Here is a 13,979-nt window from a genome sequence, read left to right as displayed (position 1 = left end):
TAAAGAAAAATGCATTGGTTTTATATAGCAATAAATAAATATTAAAAAACATAAACATAATCTCTTAAAAAATAATAAAATTTTTTCAGATAAAGCGGCGCTTTTTTTCTCAGACGACGAGAAATCGTATAATACTATATTTTGCGAGAAACCAATATAAATTCTGAGCACATTAAAACTAGTCATGTCGTAAAGACACGGAAGAAAAGTATTATTCAAAGTCTCACGTTTTTCCATTATTAATCCGTTGATAACAATAATTTAAACCGTACAAACTAGTATCGGTACTCGTTTTTGTTTTCCTTTTTTGAGCCGCGACATCCGACATCCAACTTTTAGCGCAAGATTAATTCGCCATAGTTTCAGACTTTCTCGATAATTTAATAACATTAATAAAAAATATATATATATATATATATGTGTGTGTGTGTGTAATTTTTTACGTGATGTTTTTTTGTATCTTTACTAGCTACAGATACAAAATATATGTTAATAAAACCAAATGCCGTATACAGCATGCCAGTATTAAATTATATCGCTTGAAACGCAGCTGCAAGATTGTTGATATATATAATAGATCTAGTCTTTATTTATTGCACCAACATAAGACGGAAATCACAATCATTATCGAAAATCTCTACTCGTACTATTTAAAGAAATATACTTAGATCTTCTCATCCGAGTCACGACTTTCGACAACGGCTCTTACTAATACATATATGTATATATTTACTTATATGAACATCTTTACGTGTCTCACCTGCCTTACCATATATGCGTACGCTTCTGCATTTCGATTTAATAGGGACATAATACTATATCAAGACGATCGTCCGTATTTGATTGCGTGCACATATTTCGGCCTGCCGGAATTCTTATTTACATCATATATAATTCGAATAAAGTGAAAATAATGCCACTTATAGAATCGTATTTCCGCCAAACGCTTTTTTTTTTGGTAGATAACGTGACTAACATTGCGTGAAATATTTCGCGCGAATTTAAATGTACATATTAATTAAAGCATCGCGTATTACACATAATTATTAGTCGATTCTTGCAGAAGCTATGTGTGTGTATGTACGTAAATATTATGTTTCGAAATCTTCACCACATGCGAATACGGAATAATGTTGTATCGGTAAATTTTATCTTTTTTTTCTTTTTTTAGCACGATATATCAATTACCTACAATTTTTTTTGACAACGGAACTATATGTATGGATGTAATGCCAGTGCTCTGCCACGTAAACCCTTTTGGCCTCCGACACCACCTTTTGGTATAACATATCCTCCTGCGTGTCTCGCTGTACCTTCTTCCTCTAAATTGCCATTACTCTCGATCAAATCGCGTAAAGGCCAACAAGCTAGGTGACGTGACTTACCGTGACGCGCCAGAACGTGATATCCTTGTCTAAAAATATTAATAACCATAAAAATAAATTTTTTTTTTTTTAATCTGGAATACACAAAGAAAACATGAATAATCATGTTTCTATCATAGAAATTATTTGTAATAAATAGTACAAATAATTTCTAAATCTATCAGATTTTTTTATTTTTAATATTGACTGTACCTAGAAGAAATTAGTCCCACAAGTAACGCCCAATGCGCTTTATGGCCCCTCTTTAAACATGGAGCGTGGTTAAAGTCTGAATCGTACGGAATCAGCACCATCGCTCCATGCGCCAAAGCATGAGTTAACGTATCTGGGCATTGTTGTAAATCTACTAGAATATCTGGTCTGTGATCGGGCAGATATTCCGCAGCTAAAGTTCCCATAAAATCGACGCTGTAAACTTCTCCGTGTTGCGTGAATCCTCGAACGCGAGCTTCGGCAAGAAGCTGGCTCACAGAAACTGGTTTTGTGTATTCTTGCGATGCCATTGCAAGTGCTACCAAACCACATCTGTGAATTATTTCATATTTTAATATCTCCATTATGGTTACAATTGTACAAAGATATTAAAGATTAACCGACTGTCTACATAGATAATTAATATATGAAATGGAAAATTGATATAAATTATAAATAAAGTAGGAATAATAAATTATTTTTCATCTCTTTCAAATGGGATTACATATTTCAGTGCAATGTTAAATAACATTAAAAAGTTATTTGTAACGAAATAAATTTTTAATTAAAGATGACCAACATATTAAGATAATACTTACTGTGGTCCGTCTTGAAGAATTGGTTCTACTTGACAGAAGTAAGTTACCTCTGCATCTTTCAACTCATTTCGTGAGATCAGCTTTTCGATTTCGGCTTCTGCGGATGTGAGTGTGATTTTAGCCCAAGGAGGCAGAGATTCGGTATCATTGACTTCTGTCTTTTCACACATAGGTGCTTCTGGCAAGTTTGAAAGAGGTGGAGGTGGTGCTGGCATTTCTTAACGTCCAAATGCAAATAGGCAATTGCTGGATTGAATATAAAAGGATTTGAAATGTTTCAATAGCTACAAAATGTCATCCATAGATGTGATAAGATTTGATTCTATCATTGTTCACAATGATATTTTGAGAACATTCAACTGGAATATCCTTTGTTCATCCTAAACAGCTTCTTGAAATTTTCTGCAAAATCTGTCGAAACATAAATATCGTATAAATAATTTTAAATTTAGAATTTAGTTCGAATGTACGACTAACTCTTAGCATCTCACAATCGGTATTCGCGATTCGAAGAATTAGTTTCGTTATTTGAATTTATCGTATATAAGAGTCGATCAAGAGGGAGAAGGCATGTTGTCATGAAAATATGCTTCTCGGCTCTGTCGATCGTTCAAAACGTTGAAAGATTCGATAATGCGAATACAATGCAATTACTGATACGACAAATCGAATGTGCAAAGAGAATGTCAACGCGTTTTACGAACCGATATTCGGAGCGTACCCTCCGCGAGATTTCTAATGGCAGCGCGATATAAAAACATCGGAAAGAATAATGATCAACACAATCGCATCCGTAACAACGGGATACAGAACAATACATTACTAATATTTCGATTACAGATGCAATCGAACAATGCGATGGTTGGCTCGCCCGGGGAGAAAACACAGAGATCGGCTGTTTTATATTTATCGTATAACGAGAAGAAGAGACGAGACGAGGAGTCGAGGAGGAGATGAGATATCGTGCTGTATGACTTTGACGTTTGGCACACGTTCCCCTCTTCCCCCACCCTCCTCATCCTCCTCGCCGCCCAACGTCCGGCCTACCGTTGCGTTCGCCCGTTCGTCCTGTGACAATTCGTGACTCATGCATATACATTATGTAATTCTGAAATGGGAATACTAACGCTCTCTCTAATGCATCCATATTACGGCTTCTCTCGCCCTGAGCTATCGAGAGTTCGTATCGCGATTAATTAAGGGACACACACTGACGACGAGATCCAAGTTTCACGGTTATGTCTTTATCGCGTACAATCTTTGTAAATGTAAACGCGAGTTTAGAGTTCAGGCCCTGCTCGCGCTGGCGCGGACGTCCGTCGACAAACGACGTCGGACGTCTGCCAAAAAAAAAATATATATATACATATGTATATACTGCCTGATAAGAAGCTTCTCATAGCTCATAGACGTAGCTACGAGCTACGAGATTCAAGACGACGACTCGCGCACCCATTCTGATTAGTCAAATTCTAATTTTTAATTCTTCAATCTCAATCTTCAATGCGTAGTCTGATACGGGCATAACAAGGCCATAGGAGTAGGAGAGTATACTTTTAAGAGCAAATGGGAATTGCCCATTTCGTTACTCCCCGTCTAAACATCACTAAAAACAGTATACTCTCCTACTCCTATGGCCTTGTTATGCCCGTATCAGACTACGCATTGAAGATTGAGATTGAAGATTGAAGATTAAAGATTGGAATTTGACTAATCAGAACAAAAGGGACTAAAATTTCTTTATTCTGATTGGTCAAATTTCAATCTTGAATCTCAATCTTCAATGCGTAGTCTGATATGGGCTTAAAGCCCGTATCAGTCCATACATTGAGATTGAAATTTGACTAATCAGGACAAGGAAATTTTAGTTTCCTTTATTCTGATTGGTCAAATTTCAATCTTGAATCTCAATCTTCAATGCGTAGTCTGATATGGGCTTAAAGCCCGTATCAGTCCATACATTGAGATTGAAATTTGTGTGACCAATCAGAATAAAGGAAACTAAAATTTCCTTGTCCTGATTAGTCAAATTTCAATCTTGAATCTCAATCTTCAATGCGTAGTCTGATATGGGCTTAAAGCCCGTATCAGTCCATACATTGAGATTGAAATTTGTGTGACCAATCAGAATAAAGGAAACTAAAATTTCCTTGTCCTGATTAGTCAAATTTCAATCTTGAATCTCAATCTTCAATGCGTAGTCTGATATGGGCTTAAAGCCCGTATCAGTCCATACATTGAGATTGAAATTTGTGTGACCAATCAGAATAAAGGAAACTAAAATTTCCTTGTCCTGATTAGTCAAATTTCAATCTTGAATCTCAATCTTCAATGCGTAGTCTGATATGGGCTTAAAGCCCGTATCAGTCCATACATTGAGATTGAAATTTGTGTGACCAATCAGAATAAAGGAAACTAAAATTTCCTTGTCCTGATTAGTCAAATTTCAATCTTGAATCTCAATCTTCAATGCGTAGTCTGATATGGGCTTAAAGCCCGTATCAGTCCATACATTGAGATTGAAATTTGTGTGACCAATCAGAATAAAGGAAACTAAAATTTCCTTGTCCTGATTAGTCAAATTTCAATCTTGAATCTCAATCTTCAATGCGTAGTCTGATATGGGCTTAAAGCCCGTATCAGTCCATACATTGAGATTGAAATTTGTGTGACCAATCAGAATAAAGGAAACTAAAATTTCCTTGTCCTGATTAGTCAAATTTCAATCTTGAATCTCAATCTTCAATGCGTAGTCTGATATGGGCTTAAAGCCCGTATCAGTCCATACATTGAGATTGAAATTTGTGTGACCAATCAGAATAAAGGAAACTAAAATTTCCTTGTCCTGATTAGTCAAATTTCAATCTTGAATCTCAATCTTCAATGCGTAGTCTGATATGGGCTTAAAGCCCGTATCAGTCCATACATTGAGATTGAAATTTGTGTGACCAATCAGAATAAAGGAAACTAAAATTTCCTTGTCCTGATTAGTCAAATTTCAATCTTGAATCTCAATCTTCAATGCGTAGTCTGATATGGGCTTAAAGCCCGTATCAGTCCATACATTGAGATTGAAATTTGACTAATCAGGACAAGGAAATTTTAGTTTCTTTTATTCTGATTGGTCACACAAATTTCAATCTCAATGCATAGTCTGATACGGGCTTTAATGCCCGCATCAGACTACGCATTGAAAATTGAAGATTGAAGATTAAAAATTAGAATTTGACTAATCAGAACAAAAGGGACTAAAATTTCTTTATTCTGATTGGTCAAATTTCAATCTTGAATCTTGAATCTCAATCTTCAATGCGTAGTCTGATACGGGCTTAAGGGAGTTAGCGGTCTAGTTATATAGAAGTCTGTAGCCTTAAGCCTTAAGAAATTGACCAATCATAGTCAAGTATGAGGAGAATACTCGACTGTGATTGGTCAATTTCTTAAGGTTTAGGGCTTAAATCACCTATTGTAGACCGGCACTAATCAACCTTGGGTCAATCAAACTTGCTTTATTCGAAAATTATTAACGGTAGGATTTTTAAACGCACCTTTTTTGCGATGCATCGAACTTTGAATATTTTTCACACGGCATTACAAATACTATGAATCGTTTTATTAACCAATCGAATTGTTCCGACCACAATCTTCTATATATGAGAATATATGATCCAATCAGAACGAAGAAGTCAAAGATTCGCAGTTCGTAATTCAAATCCGAGCCGCGTCCGCAATGCGTAGTGTGACACGGACTTAAGATGGACTCTTCATCCCTTCACACCATGCGTCAGTGGTTCCGGATTCCGACTTCCGACTGATCGATCAAACGATTCGAAGCTTTTGTAAGACCGAGTGGAGTGGAGTGCGAGATCGAAAATCGAAGGCGTCAGGTGTCAGTCAGTGACGCGGAATTACAAATATTTGTTCTTATAAGAGAATTGCTTTTATATATGCGGAATATTTTTTTTAACTGAGATTTTTAAATCTGCTCTCTCTTTGATTGGTTGCATATTTAAATTTCCGTCACGCTCTCTCCACTCTCCAGCATCGTTATTATCGTAAATACGCGTCTACTTGATATCGAATGTTTTTCGTGCAATTTGATAAAAGTAAACGATAATAAAAAACGGATAGCCTATCTGCGAATGTTGATTTGTGCAATTGAAAAGGCAATGAGCTATCTTCGAATGTTATCTATCCGAATATAAAATAATCGAGGCATATAATTCGCAAAATAGAATGGATTTAGTTTCAAATGGTAAAGGTGGGAAAGCAGGAGACAGTTAGTCATTGCTTGAATATATTTAACAATAATAGTGTTAAATTACTTTCAAGTTTTAGAAAAACTTTATGCATTTCTCATAGACTTCTTTTCAACGAAACATGAATGGACTTGGGATGAAAAACACTCGACATCGTCGATCAAATTATCGGATGATAATTTAAATGTTACATTTCATCCTGTATATAGCACTGGCACAGCAGTCGCGAAGGGTAACAAGCCACTGGAGAAAGGACGACATCATTTTTGGGAGATTTTAATGATAACAAAAATATATGGTACAGATGTAGTAAGTTTGTTTTCCTTTCGTTTGATGCATCTTGAAATTAATTGTTATTTCTAACAAATAGCATTGTTCTGCAATGTATATAATTCTTGTCACTTTTTTGTTTAGATGGTCGGTGTGGGAACTGCGAATGCAGAACTCGATAATGCAGGTGAGATTTTTTGCGCTCTGCTCGGACGAGATCAAGAATCTTGGGGTTTTTCACATAAAGGATATTTACAGCATAATGGTAAAGAGTATAAGTATGGGACGACCTTTTGTCAAGGTAATTTGGTGGGTGTACATCTCGATGCTTGGAGCGGTACGTTACAATTTTTTCTCGATCGAAAGCCACTAGGTAAGCAACAATATTTTTGTAAATGCACTTCCTAGAAATATAATTTTAGTCCTTTTGTAGGTATTGCTTTTACAAGGCTGAACAATGTTGCGCTTTACCCATTAGTAAGCTGTACTATGGCTAAATGCGTAATGAAATTAACTTATAGCTGCTCAACAGCAGTATCTCTGCAAACTGCTTGCCTAGCAGTCTTGTCACCTTTCCAAAAAGCATACCTATCGAAAGCATTTCCCGGTTTGCGTTATCTTTCCGAAAATATATTTGCTGATATACTACGAAAATCTATCGGTACGTCTTCTAACAGATCTTGTATTTTGTTTTTTATAAATGCAATATAAAATTCTGTGTTACAGATTATGATAACTGAATATGTCATTTTAGACGATTTTGATTACGCCCTTGTAGGTATTGGAGTAAAAAAGAAGAAACATTAATTAAAAAGTACTTATATTACATGCAGGCCTGTGACAAATAGCCAAGTAATTAATATAGATACATAATTCATTTCTATGCATATTTATATATATAAATGTATAATCAATTGTAATAAAATGGAGATTTTATGTACAACGTAATATTTTTGTTACACTACTAAAAAATAAAAAGAGGAATAGTATACATGAATGTAAGATAAAAAGATCTTCAAAAATATTTTTATCATAAGCAATGATTTTTTAAATATAATAAATATATACGAGAAATATTAAAAACAATTACTCTCTAATTTAAGAAAATAATGAATGACGTACAATCTCTCACATATTCAAAATATAATTAAAATCAACACACTCGGTCAACATCTTTATTAATTTTCGAAATCTTTTGTATAAAATAATCTACTGTTAAAGACATTATTTTTCTTTAAGAACTTTTGCTTGTACAAAATTTTCGTTTCCATGTTTTCGCTTTCCGATTAATTTAGATTTAGTATTGATTTTTGCAGAAAATACAATAGCTTGTGCCCATCCAGCTAATGGGCCCCATAATCCTCGTAAATAATTACTGACTTCTGTGTGAATTTTTGGCGTAACCGTCTTCTGTTTTCTCAAGTGTGGTAAATAATTTGCCTGTGCTATTTGAAAGATATGGGTATCGACAGGTATGGCATCTAAGTGACCCAATGACATTAGACATATACAATCGGCAACTTTGGGACCGATTCCTGGTAAAGTCATCAGTTGTTCTCTAGCAGTCCGGTAAGATACATTATTTTCTTTTTGTAGATTTAGAAGCCAGTTTTTCCCGCCCAATGTTGATAAACGGTCCGCTGTATTAACTATGTATGCAGCACGATAACCAAATTTTTCTCTTTTTAGTATACTTTCTACGTTTTTTTCCTTCAAGGCTTCTATTGTTGGAAAATTGTAATATTCTCTATTTTCAATTGAGCATATTTTCTGACCAAATAACGAACACAATTTTTCAACCATGTTCGATATCCTAAAACAAATGTATATTTCTAGAGCCAGTAATATAAATTTGTATATTAGCTCATTATGTATATTTAAAAATATATACCTCGATATATTATTATTAGAGCTACATATAAATGAGAATAAAGTCTCTACAACATCTTGCTTTAATATTCGCACAGCATTACTTTCATCCAGACATTTCTGGAAATATGTGTCTGTTTCCGCCCACTTTTTATAATGTTCCTTCAATGATATTGATAATCTAAGATATTCAGACAGAATGTTATCATAGTGCACACGATTCTTTAATTGTCCTTGTACGGTATATAATAAATGAGTATCATTTTGAGATAAAGTCCAAATGCATCCATCAAAGATACCTTTATATCCATCGTCACAATCAGTCCATCTGAATAATTGTTAAAATTTCTGGTTTTGAGATACGATTTTTAAAAAACGCAAACTAAATATATCTGACGAGTACTAATCTATGATGAATGAAAAATTATAAAATATTTCTGAATTGTTGAGACATTAACATTTTCTTGGTTACACGCATATTATATATATATATAAATTTGTATAAATTTCATTACCTAAAACTTTGACCACCATGCAAAGTGAGAGCTAGATTCAATTCCGTACGTAAACAAGGAATACTGCCCCGTTTTACTTTCGTTTCATACATCGCGTTATGATGTCATGCGATCTTCATGTAACCTCGCGCAAACTTAGCCATTTAACGATTGGCAAATATTGCTGAATTTCATTTTTATTTAATACTATTATATATCTTTATATGCCGCACGTATATTATTTAAACAAAAGATTCAATATATCAATCGCGAGCAACGAAAAGATAAATTGTATCGCGTGAAATATCTTTGATGCACACGTGCAGTTGACCACGTGACTATCTTTTTTGGCGGACTCGTAGACACAGCTGATAGGTGATAGGTTTGTCCGATGGCACATATTTACACACCTATGTTTTAGTTTTAGCATCATTTTGATATCGCGATTCAAAGTTATATAATGTACGGATAATTTTTTATTAATTATTTACACGATACATTATAAATTTTCTTTGTCTTTTTCTGATGGGGATGTTTTCATTGACATAAGTACTGGGTATTGAAAGAAATAAAAGACTTCCGGACTTAGGTACACTACTTATATATAAGGGTTAGTGAAAGACAAAAAAATCGCATAGTATTTTTTGCATGATTTAATTTTTCTTTATTGATGCATGTGTCACATCTCAAATTTTCATCTAATACATATACTTACAAATTTGTGAGATTTGCGCGTAAACGTTACAATAATTATTATTTCTGATTTTAATAAATGGAAGAATTATTAGCACAAAAGTGCTTTTATATTTATGTCGTGGTAAATATAAATATTCATTCTGTGAATGTTTTCGATACTGTATTTTTTGTTTTATAAATTTTTAAAGCATTTAAGAATTCAACAAGCGAAAGAGGCTTTTTGGAAATATCTCTCCTTTCTCATATCTTTTCTTGGATTCTTTCAAATATATATATATATGTCTAATCTCTATCTGTTTTCGCGGATTAATAATTTACGATTTTTATGTAATAATTAAATAGTCGAGATATATATTTTAGAAGCAAAAATGATATCAGAAATCTATTTTATGTATAAATCGCTCGAGTTTGCCATTTATTCTTACGCAAAACGGGCACGCGTGCGATTCTTTCAAGACCGCATACACACACACACACACACACACACACAAACATATACATACTTTTAAATATTATGTACGTGTTTGTACGCTAGAGATCCAGTAAATGGATCGGTCGTTACATTTCCGGTTAAATCGAATATATATGTATAAATTTTAAAATAAATCATTAAACTTTATAGGCGCTATCTTTGATTAATTTAATGTCGATAAAAATCGAATATATATACATATCTTTCTCTGTCTCTCTTTTTAGCTTATATCTTTTAGATTAAAAATGGTATTAAAATTAATTACATTTAATTACTAAGATATTTAAAGGTAAAAATATAAGTTATTTTAAGAGGTGTCTAATCAATTTCTTAGTCGGAAATATTTGCATACAGATAAAGAGAGAGGAAAGAATATATCTGAAAAGTTCAATGACTTATTCTAAAATTTTCTTGTACAAATTATTATCTTGAATTGAAAATATGTATTTGTAAATGGAATATAAATAATAGTGAGATAAAATTAATCCTCTTACATCTAAATTATATATATTAATATATATATATAAACATTATTTTGTGCAGCTTGTAAATAGCTAATGTATATAAGTACATACAGTATTATAATAATATCTCATCAAAAATGCTAAGCTATTTTTATAGTATCGATTATGTTTCATATGTTTTATGCATTTTATCTTTTTTTTTATTTTTGTGTTTTTACATTTTTGGAATGCTATCTAAAAGTTTCAAATGCTTTAACGAACAAAAGTTTAAGATTATAATTTTATTAATTTGGTAATAGTACGCCAGTGATATTTAAAGTTAATAAATTCTATCTACAGATTTAACTCTACATTATACAAGGATCGCCGATACTTACGATGACATTTTGCAATTAAACGGCAGAAACGGTAAAGTAAACGAATGAATTAATTCAAATCTAAATTTCATTATGAAATGCGCCCAAACATTTTTCTTTTTATTATATCTTTTTAGTATATTGTAGTATATTGTAGTATAAAAAATATGCCCCAGAGAAATATAGCAAGCAATATTTTGTAGAGAAGAAGACATCTATGAGCCTAAGCTGAAAATTATGTTCACGTATACTTGTAAATGCATTCTCTTCGCTTCTGAACGTTTTAATTGAAAATGTCTGATATGATTATCGGCAAACTTAATATATAATAACGCTTCTCCGTATTAAAGATATTACGATATATTGTCAATCGTACCTTTGGCGATATATCTCGATTTAATAATCGATTCGATTTTTTCCTTTTTCGTCTTTTTCTTTGATATATTATAAATATTCGATAAAATATTACATCCCTGAGAACTGCTATTGACATCTCCGGAAGAAGGATATTTCATTATCTCTTTACGCGTCTCACGATCTCTTACGTTTTACAGCCTTAGTAAGGAACATTATCCCGTACGTGAGCTTGTTTTCGATATTCGTGATGTTGACATTTGCCCCACCAAGTCCGCTTCACGCACACTTTTTGCGGTTTCAAAATAAAGCACTTTGATTGCAGCACATCGAAGAAGATCTTGCCTATAAAGTCCGCTGACGCAGTCCCGGCCATTTTCAAACATGTGCGAAATCTGTAATGTCAGGAAAAAAAAATTGCGCTTTGTATATCAGATGCGAACGCAATAATCATCTTCCTAAGCATTAAAATACTGCTGCGCGAGGGATAATTCTTTTATCGTTAATAAATTTGATTTGTGACATTTATATATGGTTTAGTGCCAGTCGCACGTGATATGTATACATATAGAGATCTACTACTGACGCGTACCTAAGATATGTGAGGGAGATGCGATATATTACCATAGACGTTTATAACGCATATGTTGAAAAATATAGATTAAATTATAAAATAAGGTTCGCGTGGCTGAATATAGTCCAAAAGTCGAATAATTATTCGGCCATCCAGTACATTATCAATCATCCGATCATTCTACTTGCGGGGTACGTATAAACGTTCATTCGAGCATGCGATGCGAGTGTGTTTTCTCTCACAGATCGCGCGCGAGATCATTAAATAATAATTACTCACCGCTCGTCGCAAGCGCAATGCATCATGCTCGATATTCTCCAATTGAAAACGCCGTAACGCGTCTCGAATGCCGGTATGTGAAAGGGACAGGATGTGTCGTGTTTTCGACAACAGGCGTCGGCCACCCCGAAGCCGCCCAGATTGGTATATTTGGTAGCGCGGTCACCTCGGCCGCACCATTGCGTCCCCGGTATCATGAATAGCTCTCTTCGGGTCCGATTTCGGCCTCGTTTTTTTCCGATGTTTGCCGTCGCGTTTGTCGAGCTCGAATATTTCCTGTGTTACAAAACAACTTTTTGCACTCTCTTTTTTCTTCTCGTCACGCATTTAATTGTTATGATAAGCATGGGGCGTGGGGGAAAGAGAGAGAGGGGGGGGGGGAAGGGGGTACATCCCCTCTAGGGTGATGTCGAAGGAGATGTAAACTCGGTCACGCGATCGTACCTATGTCGATTTTGAGCCGCGACTTGACTTCGTACTCGCATTCTCACGCGATCGCACTGATAATGAAGCTCCGATGACGACAATAGCCAAGAGAGATCGCGGGGTATCCTCGAAGCGTCCTTGCCGTCCAGTTGGAATACCTCGATCGACACCTCGTCACCGTCATCGTGATAGTGATAGACGCGGCGAGAGCTGGGCAAACACTCGCTGTCATCCCACCGTGCGAGCTTCTCGTCAATGCAGTCGGTCAAAGTTTCGCCGGCATATATCAATTGCAGCTTTCTGCTTGACTCCCGAAGCCAAACCTGTCGCAGCATCACGTCCGTGTTTCTATCGAAAGAATAAATGATTATTGTAGCGTAATTTAACGGTTAAAGTAAAAAAAAAAATATTAAATTTCGGGAAATATTTTTTCTTACACGACGTCGGTCGTTTCTTTTTCTCAGCGAATTATTATTTAGATTATGAAAAGACATGATTTACTATAACTGCGCAAACAATCGGCGTATATAACATTTACAACAAAAAGAGAGAGAATTTGACGAGATTATATCGAAGCAAAATAAACTTTCCGTTGTCGCGATTTCCGTAATTAGTTATCTCCTGATGTATTTCGCTGTAACGCAATACAAAGAAGAAGACAAATACCAGAAAATAAATTTTTTCGACAAATTATTCACGCGATAAAAGCAAATTCGGAAGAAAGAGTGGGAACGCTTGGGACAGAAAGCAGAGTGTGCACTTTCTTCACGACGATAAAAGAGCTTTCGTCCTGCCGTTTAAGTGCAAAGTGACGCTTCGTGGTTGTGGTATTTCGTGGTATCCTCGTGAGAGCATCAGCAGATGAGTCCCATCTAGGCGAGGCTAAAACATAGACGGCAACCTACCGAACTACGTTTAGGTCCAGGGTCCAATCCGGTCCCTACGTAAAGGTTCCGAGACACCCGCACGTCGCAGGACCTAATCCTTGCTTACTTAACTTGCCGCTTTTCGGCTTAAGAGCTCGGTTGGCTTTGCGGTTACTGTCAACGAATAAACATGATAAATTTGTGCCATTTGTATCCCCCTTTTTCGCTCTAACGGATCTAACGAAATAACAATTATATTATTGTATTTTACACGTTACTTTATTATTATTATTATTATCACGCTGTATGTTCAATCAAATCATTTCCCGATTTTATTTCATTTCTTTGTAATATAATTTTATGTTATTGTCTATATCGCTTCTTTGTTGAAGGCGTTGATGTTTTGATTATATATATATATATA

The 13,979-nt window shown here is 34.7% G+C and overlaps 4 protein-coding genes across 9 annotated transcripts in view; 1 reads left to right on the top strand and 3 right to left on the bottom strand.

Annotated features, from left to right (window-relative positions):
- Nucleotides 1–567: 567 nt before the first annotated feature.
- Nucleotides 568–3,568, bottom strand: LOC115233421 (UPF0692 protein CG33108). Of its 5 annotated transcripts, XM_029803824.1 has the most exons (5): nt 3,304–3,568; nt 2,177–2,587; nt 1,578–1,910; nt 1,386–1,414; nt 568–1,322 (listed from the first exon to the last, which is right to left on the bottom strand). In XM_029803824.1, exons 2-5 carry the CDS (start codon nt 2,389–2,391, stop codon nt 1,213–1,215), a joined length of 687 nt encoding a protein of 228 aa, XP_029659684.1. In that variant the 5' UTR covers nt 2,392–2,587; nt 3,304–3,568; the 3' UTR covers nt 568–1,212. The 5 variants fall into 5 exon arrangements, with proteins under 5 accessions (XP_029659684.1, XP_029659680.1, XP_029659681.1 ...); XM_029803820.1 differs by having other exon boundaries at nt 568–1,414; nt 3,304–3,563; XM_029803821.1 differs by lacking the exon at nt 3,304–3,568 and adding an exon at nt 3,000–3,245 and having other exon boundaries at nt 568–1,414.
- A 2,453-nt stretch (nt 3,569–6,021) lies between these two features.
- Nucleotides 6,022–8,848, top strand: LOC115233419 (SPRY domain-containing SOCS box protein 3-like). Its single transcript, XM_029803819.1, is given in 7 exon segments — nt 6,022–6,437; nt 6,509–6,744; nt 6,850–7,078; nt 7,139–7,366; nt 7,432–7,441; nt 7,443–7,557; nt 8,007–8,848. Coding segments are annotated over 6 exon segments (798 nt in total). The 5' UTR covers nt 6,022–6,412; the 3' UTR covers nt 7,513–7,557; nt 8,007–8,848.
- On the bottom strand, nt 7,509–9,436 carry LOC115233418 (N-glycosylase/DNA lyase). Its single transcript, XM_029803818.1, has 3 exons — nt 9,090–9,436; nt 8,597–8,902; nt 7,509–8,518 (listed from the first exon to the last, which is right to left on the bottom strand). The coding sequence occupies exons 1-3, from the start codon at nt 9,179–9,181 to the stop codon at nt 7,930–7,932; spliced, it is 987 nt and encodes a 328-aa protein (XP_029659678.1). The 5' UTR covers nt 9,182–9,436; the 3' UTR covers nt 7,509–7,929.
- Nucleotides 9,437–11,167: 1,731 nt separating this feature from the next.
- LOC115233417 overlaps nt 11,168–13,979 on the bottom strand; it is a 6,419-nt gene continuing 3,607 nt past the window's right edge. For both annotated transcript variants that reach the window (XM_029803816.1, XM_029803817.1), the window contains exons 3-5: nt 12,708–13,037; nt 12,264–12,539; nt 11,168–11,805 (exon numbers count right to left, since the gene is read on the bottom strand). In XM_029803816.1, the coding sequence (XP_029659676.1) occupies nt 11,613–11,805; nt 12,264–12,539; nt 12,708–13,037 (799 nt within the window). In that variant the 3' untranslated portion in view covers nt 11,168–11,612. The remainder of the gene's footprint in view (nt 11,806–12,263; nt 12,540–12,707; nt 13,038–13,979) is intronic.

This window comes from Formica exsecta, unplaced genomic scaffold (assembly GCF_003651465.1).
Source record: "Formica exsecta isolate Colony F162 unplaced genomic scaffold, ASM365146v1 scaffold175, whole genome shotgun sequence".
Taxonomy (NCBI): Eukaryota; Metazoa; Arthropoda; class Insecta; order Hymenoptera; family Formicidae; genus Formica; species Formica exsecta.
This window is presented reverse-complemented; position numbering and strand designations above follow the sequence as displayed.

What these genes read in the sequence shown, in the direction of transcription:
- LOC115233421 (XM_029803820.1), bottom strand. Translation starts at nt 2,391, where the DNA reads ATGCCAGCACCACCTCCACCTCTTTCAAACTTGCCAGAAGCACCTATG. An exon ending in ATTCTTCAAGACGGACCACA is followed by an intron (nt 1,911 to 2,176) that starts GTAAGTATTATC and finishes AATAATTCACAG; the next exon opens with ATGTGGTTTGGTAGCACTTG. An exon ending in GTGGGACTAATTTCTTCTAG is followed by an intron (nt 1,415 to 1,577) that starts GTACAGTCAATA and finishes TAATATTTTTAG; the next exon opens with ACAAGGATATCACGTTCTGG.
- LOC115233418 (XM_029803818.1), bottom strand. Translation starts at nt 9,181, where the DNA reads ATGTATGAAACGAAAGTAAAACGGGGCAGTATTCCTTGTTTACGTACG. An exon ending in CATGGTGGTCAAAGTTTTAG is followed by an intron (nt 8,903 to 9,089) that starts GTAATGAAATTT and finishes ACAATTATTCAG; the next exon opens with ATGGACTGATTGTGACGATG. An exon ending in TCTAATAATAATATATCGAG is followed by an intron (nt 8,519 to 8,596) that starts GTATATATTTTT and finishes CATTTGTTTTAG; the next exon opens with GATATCGAACATGGTTGAAA.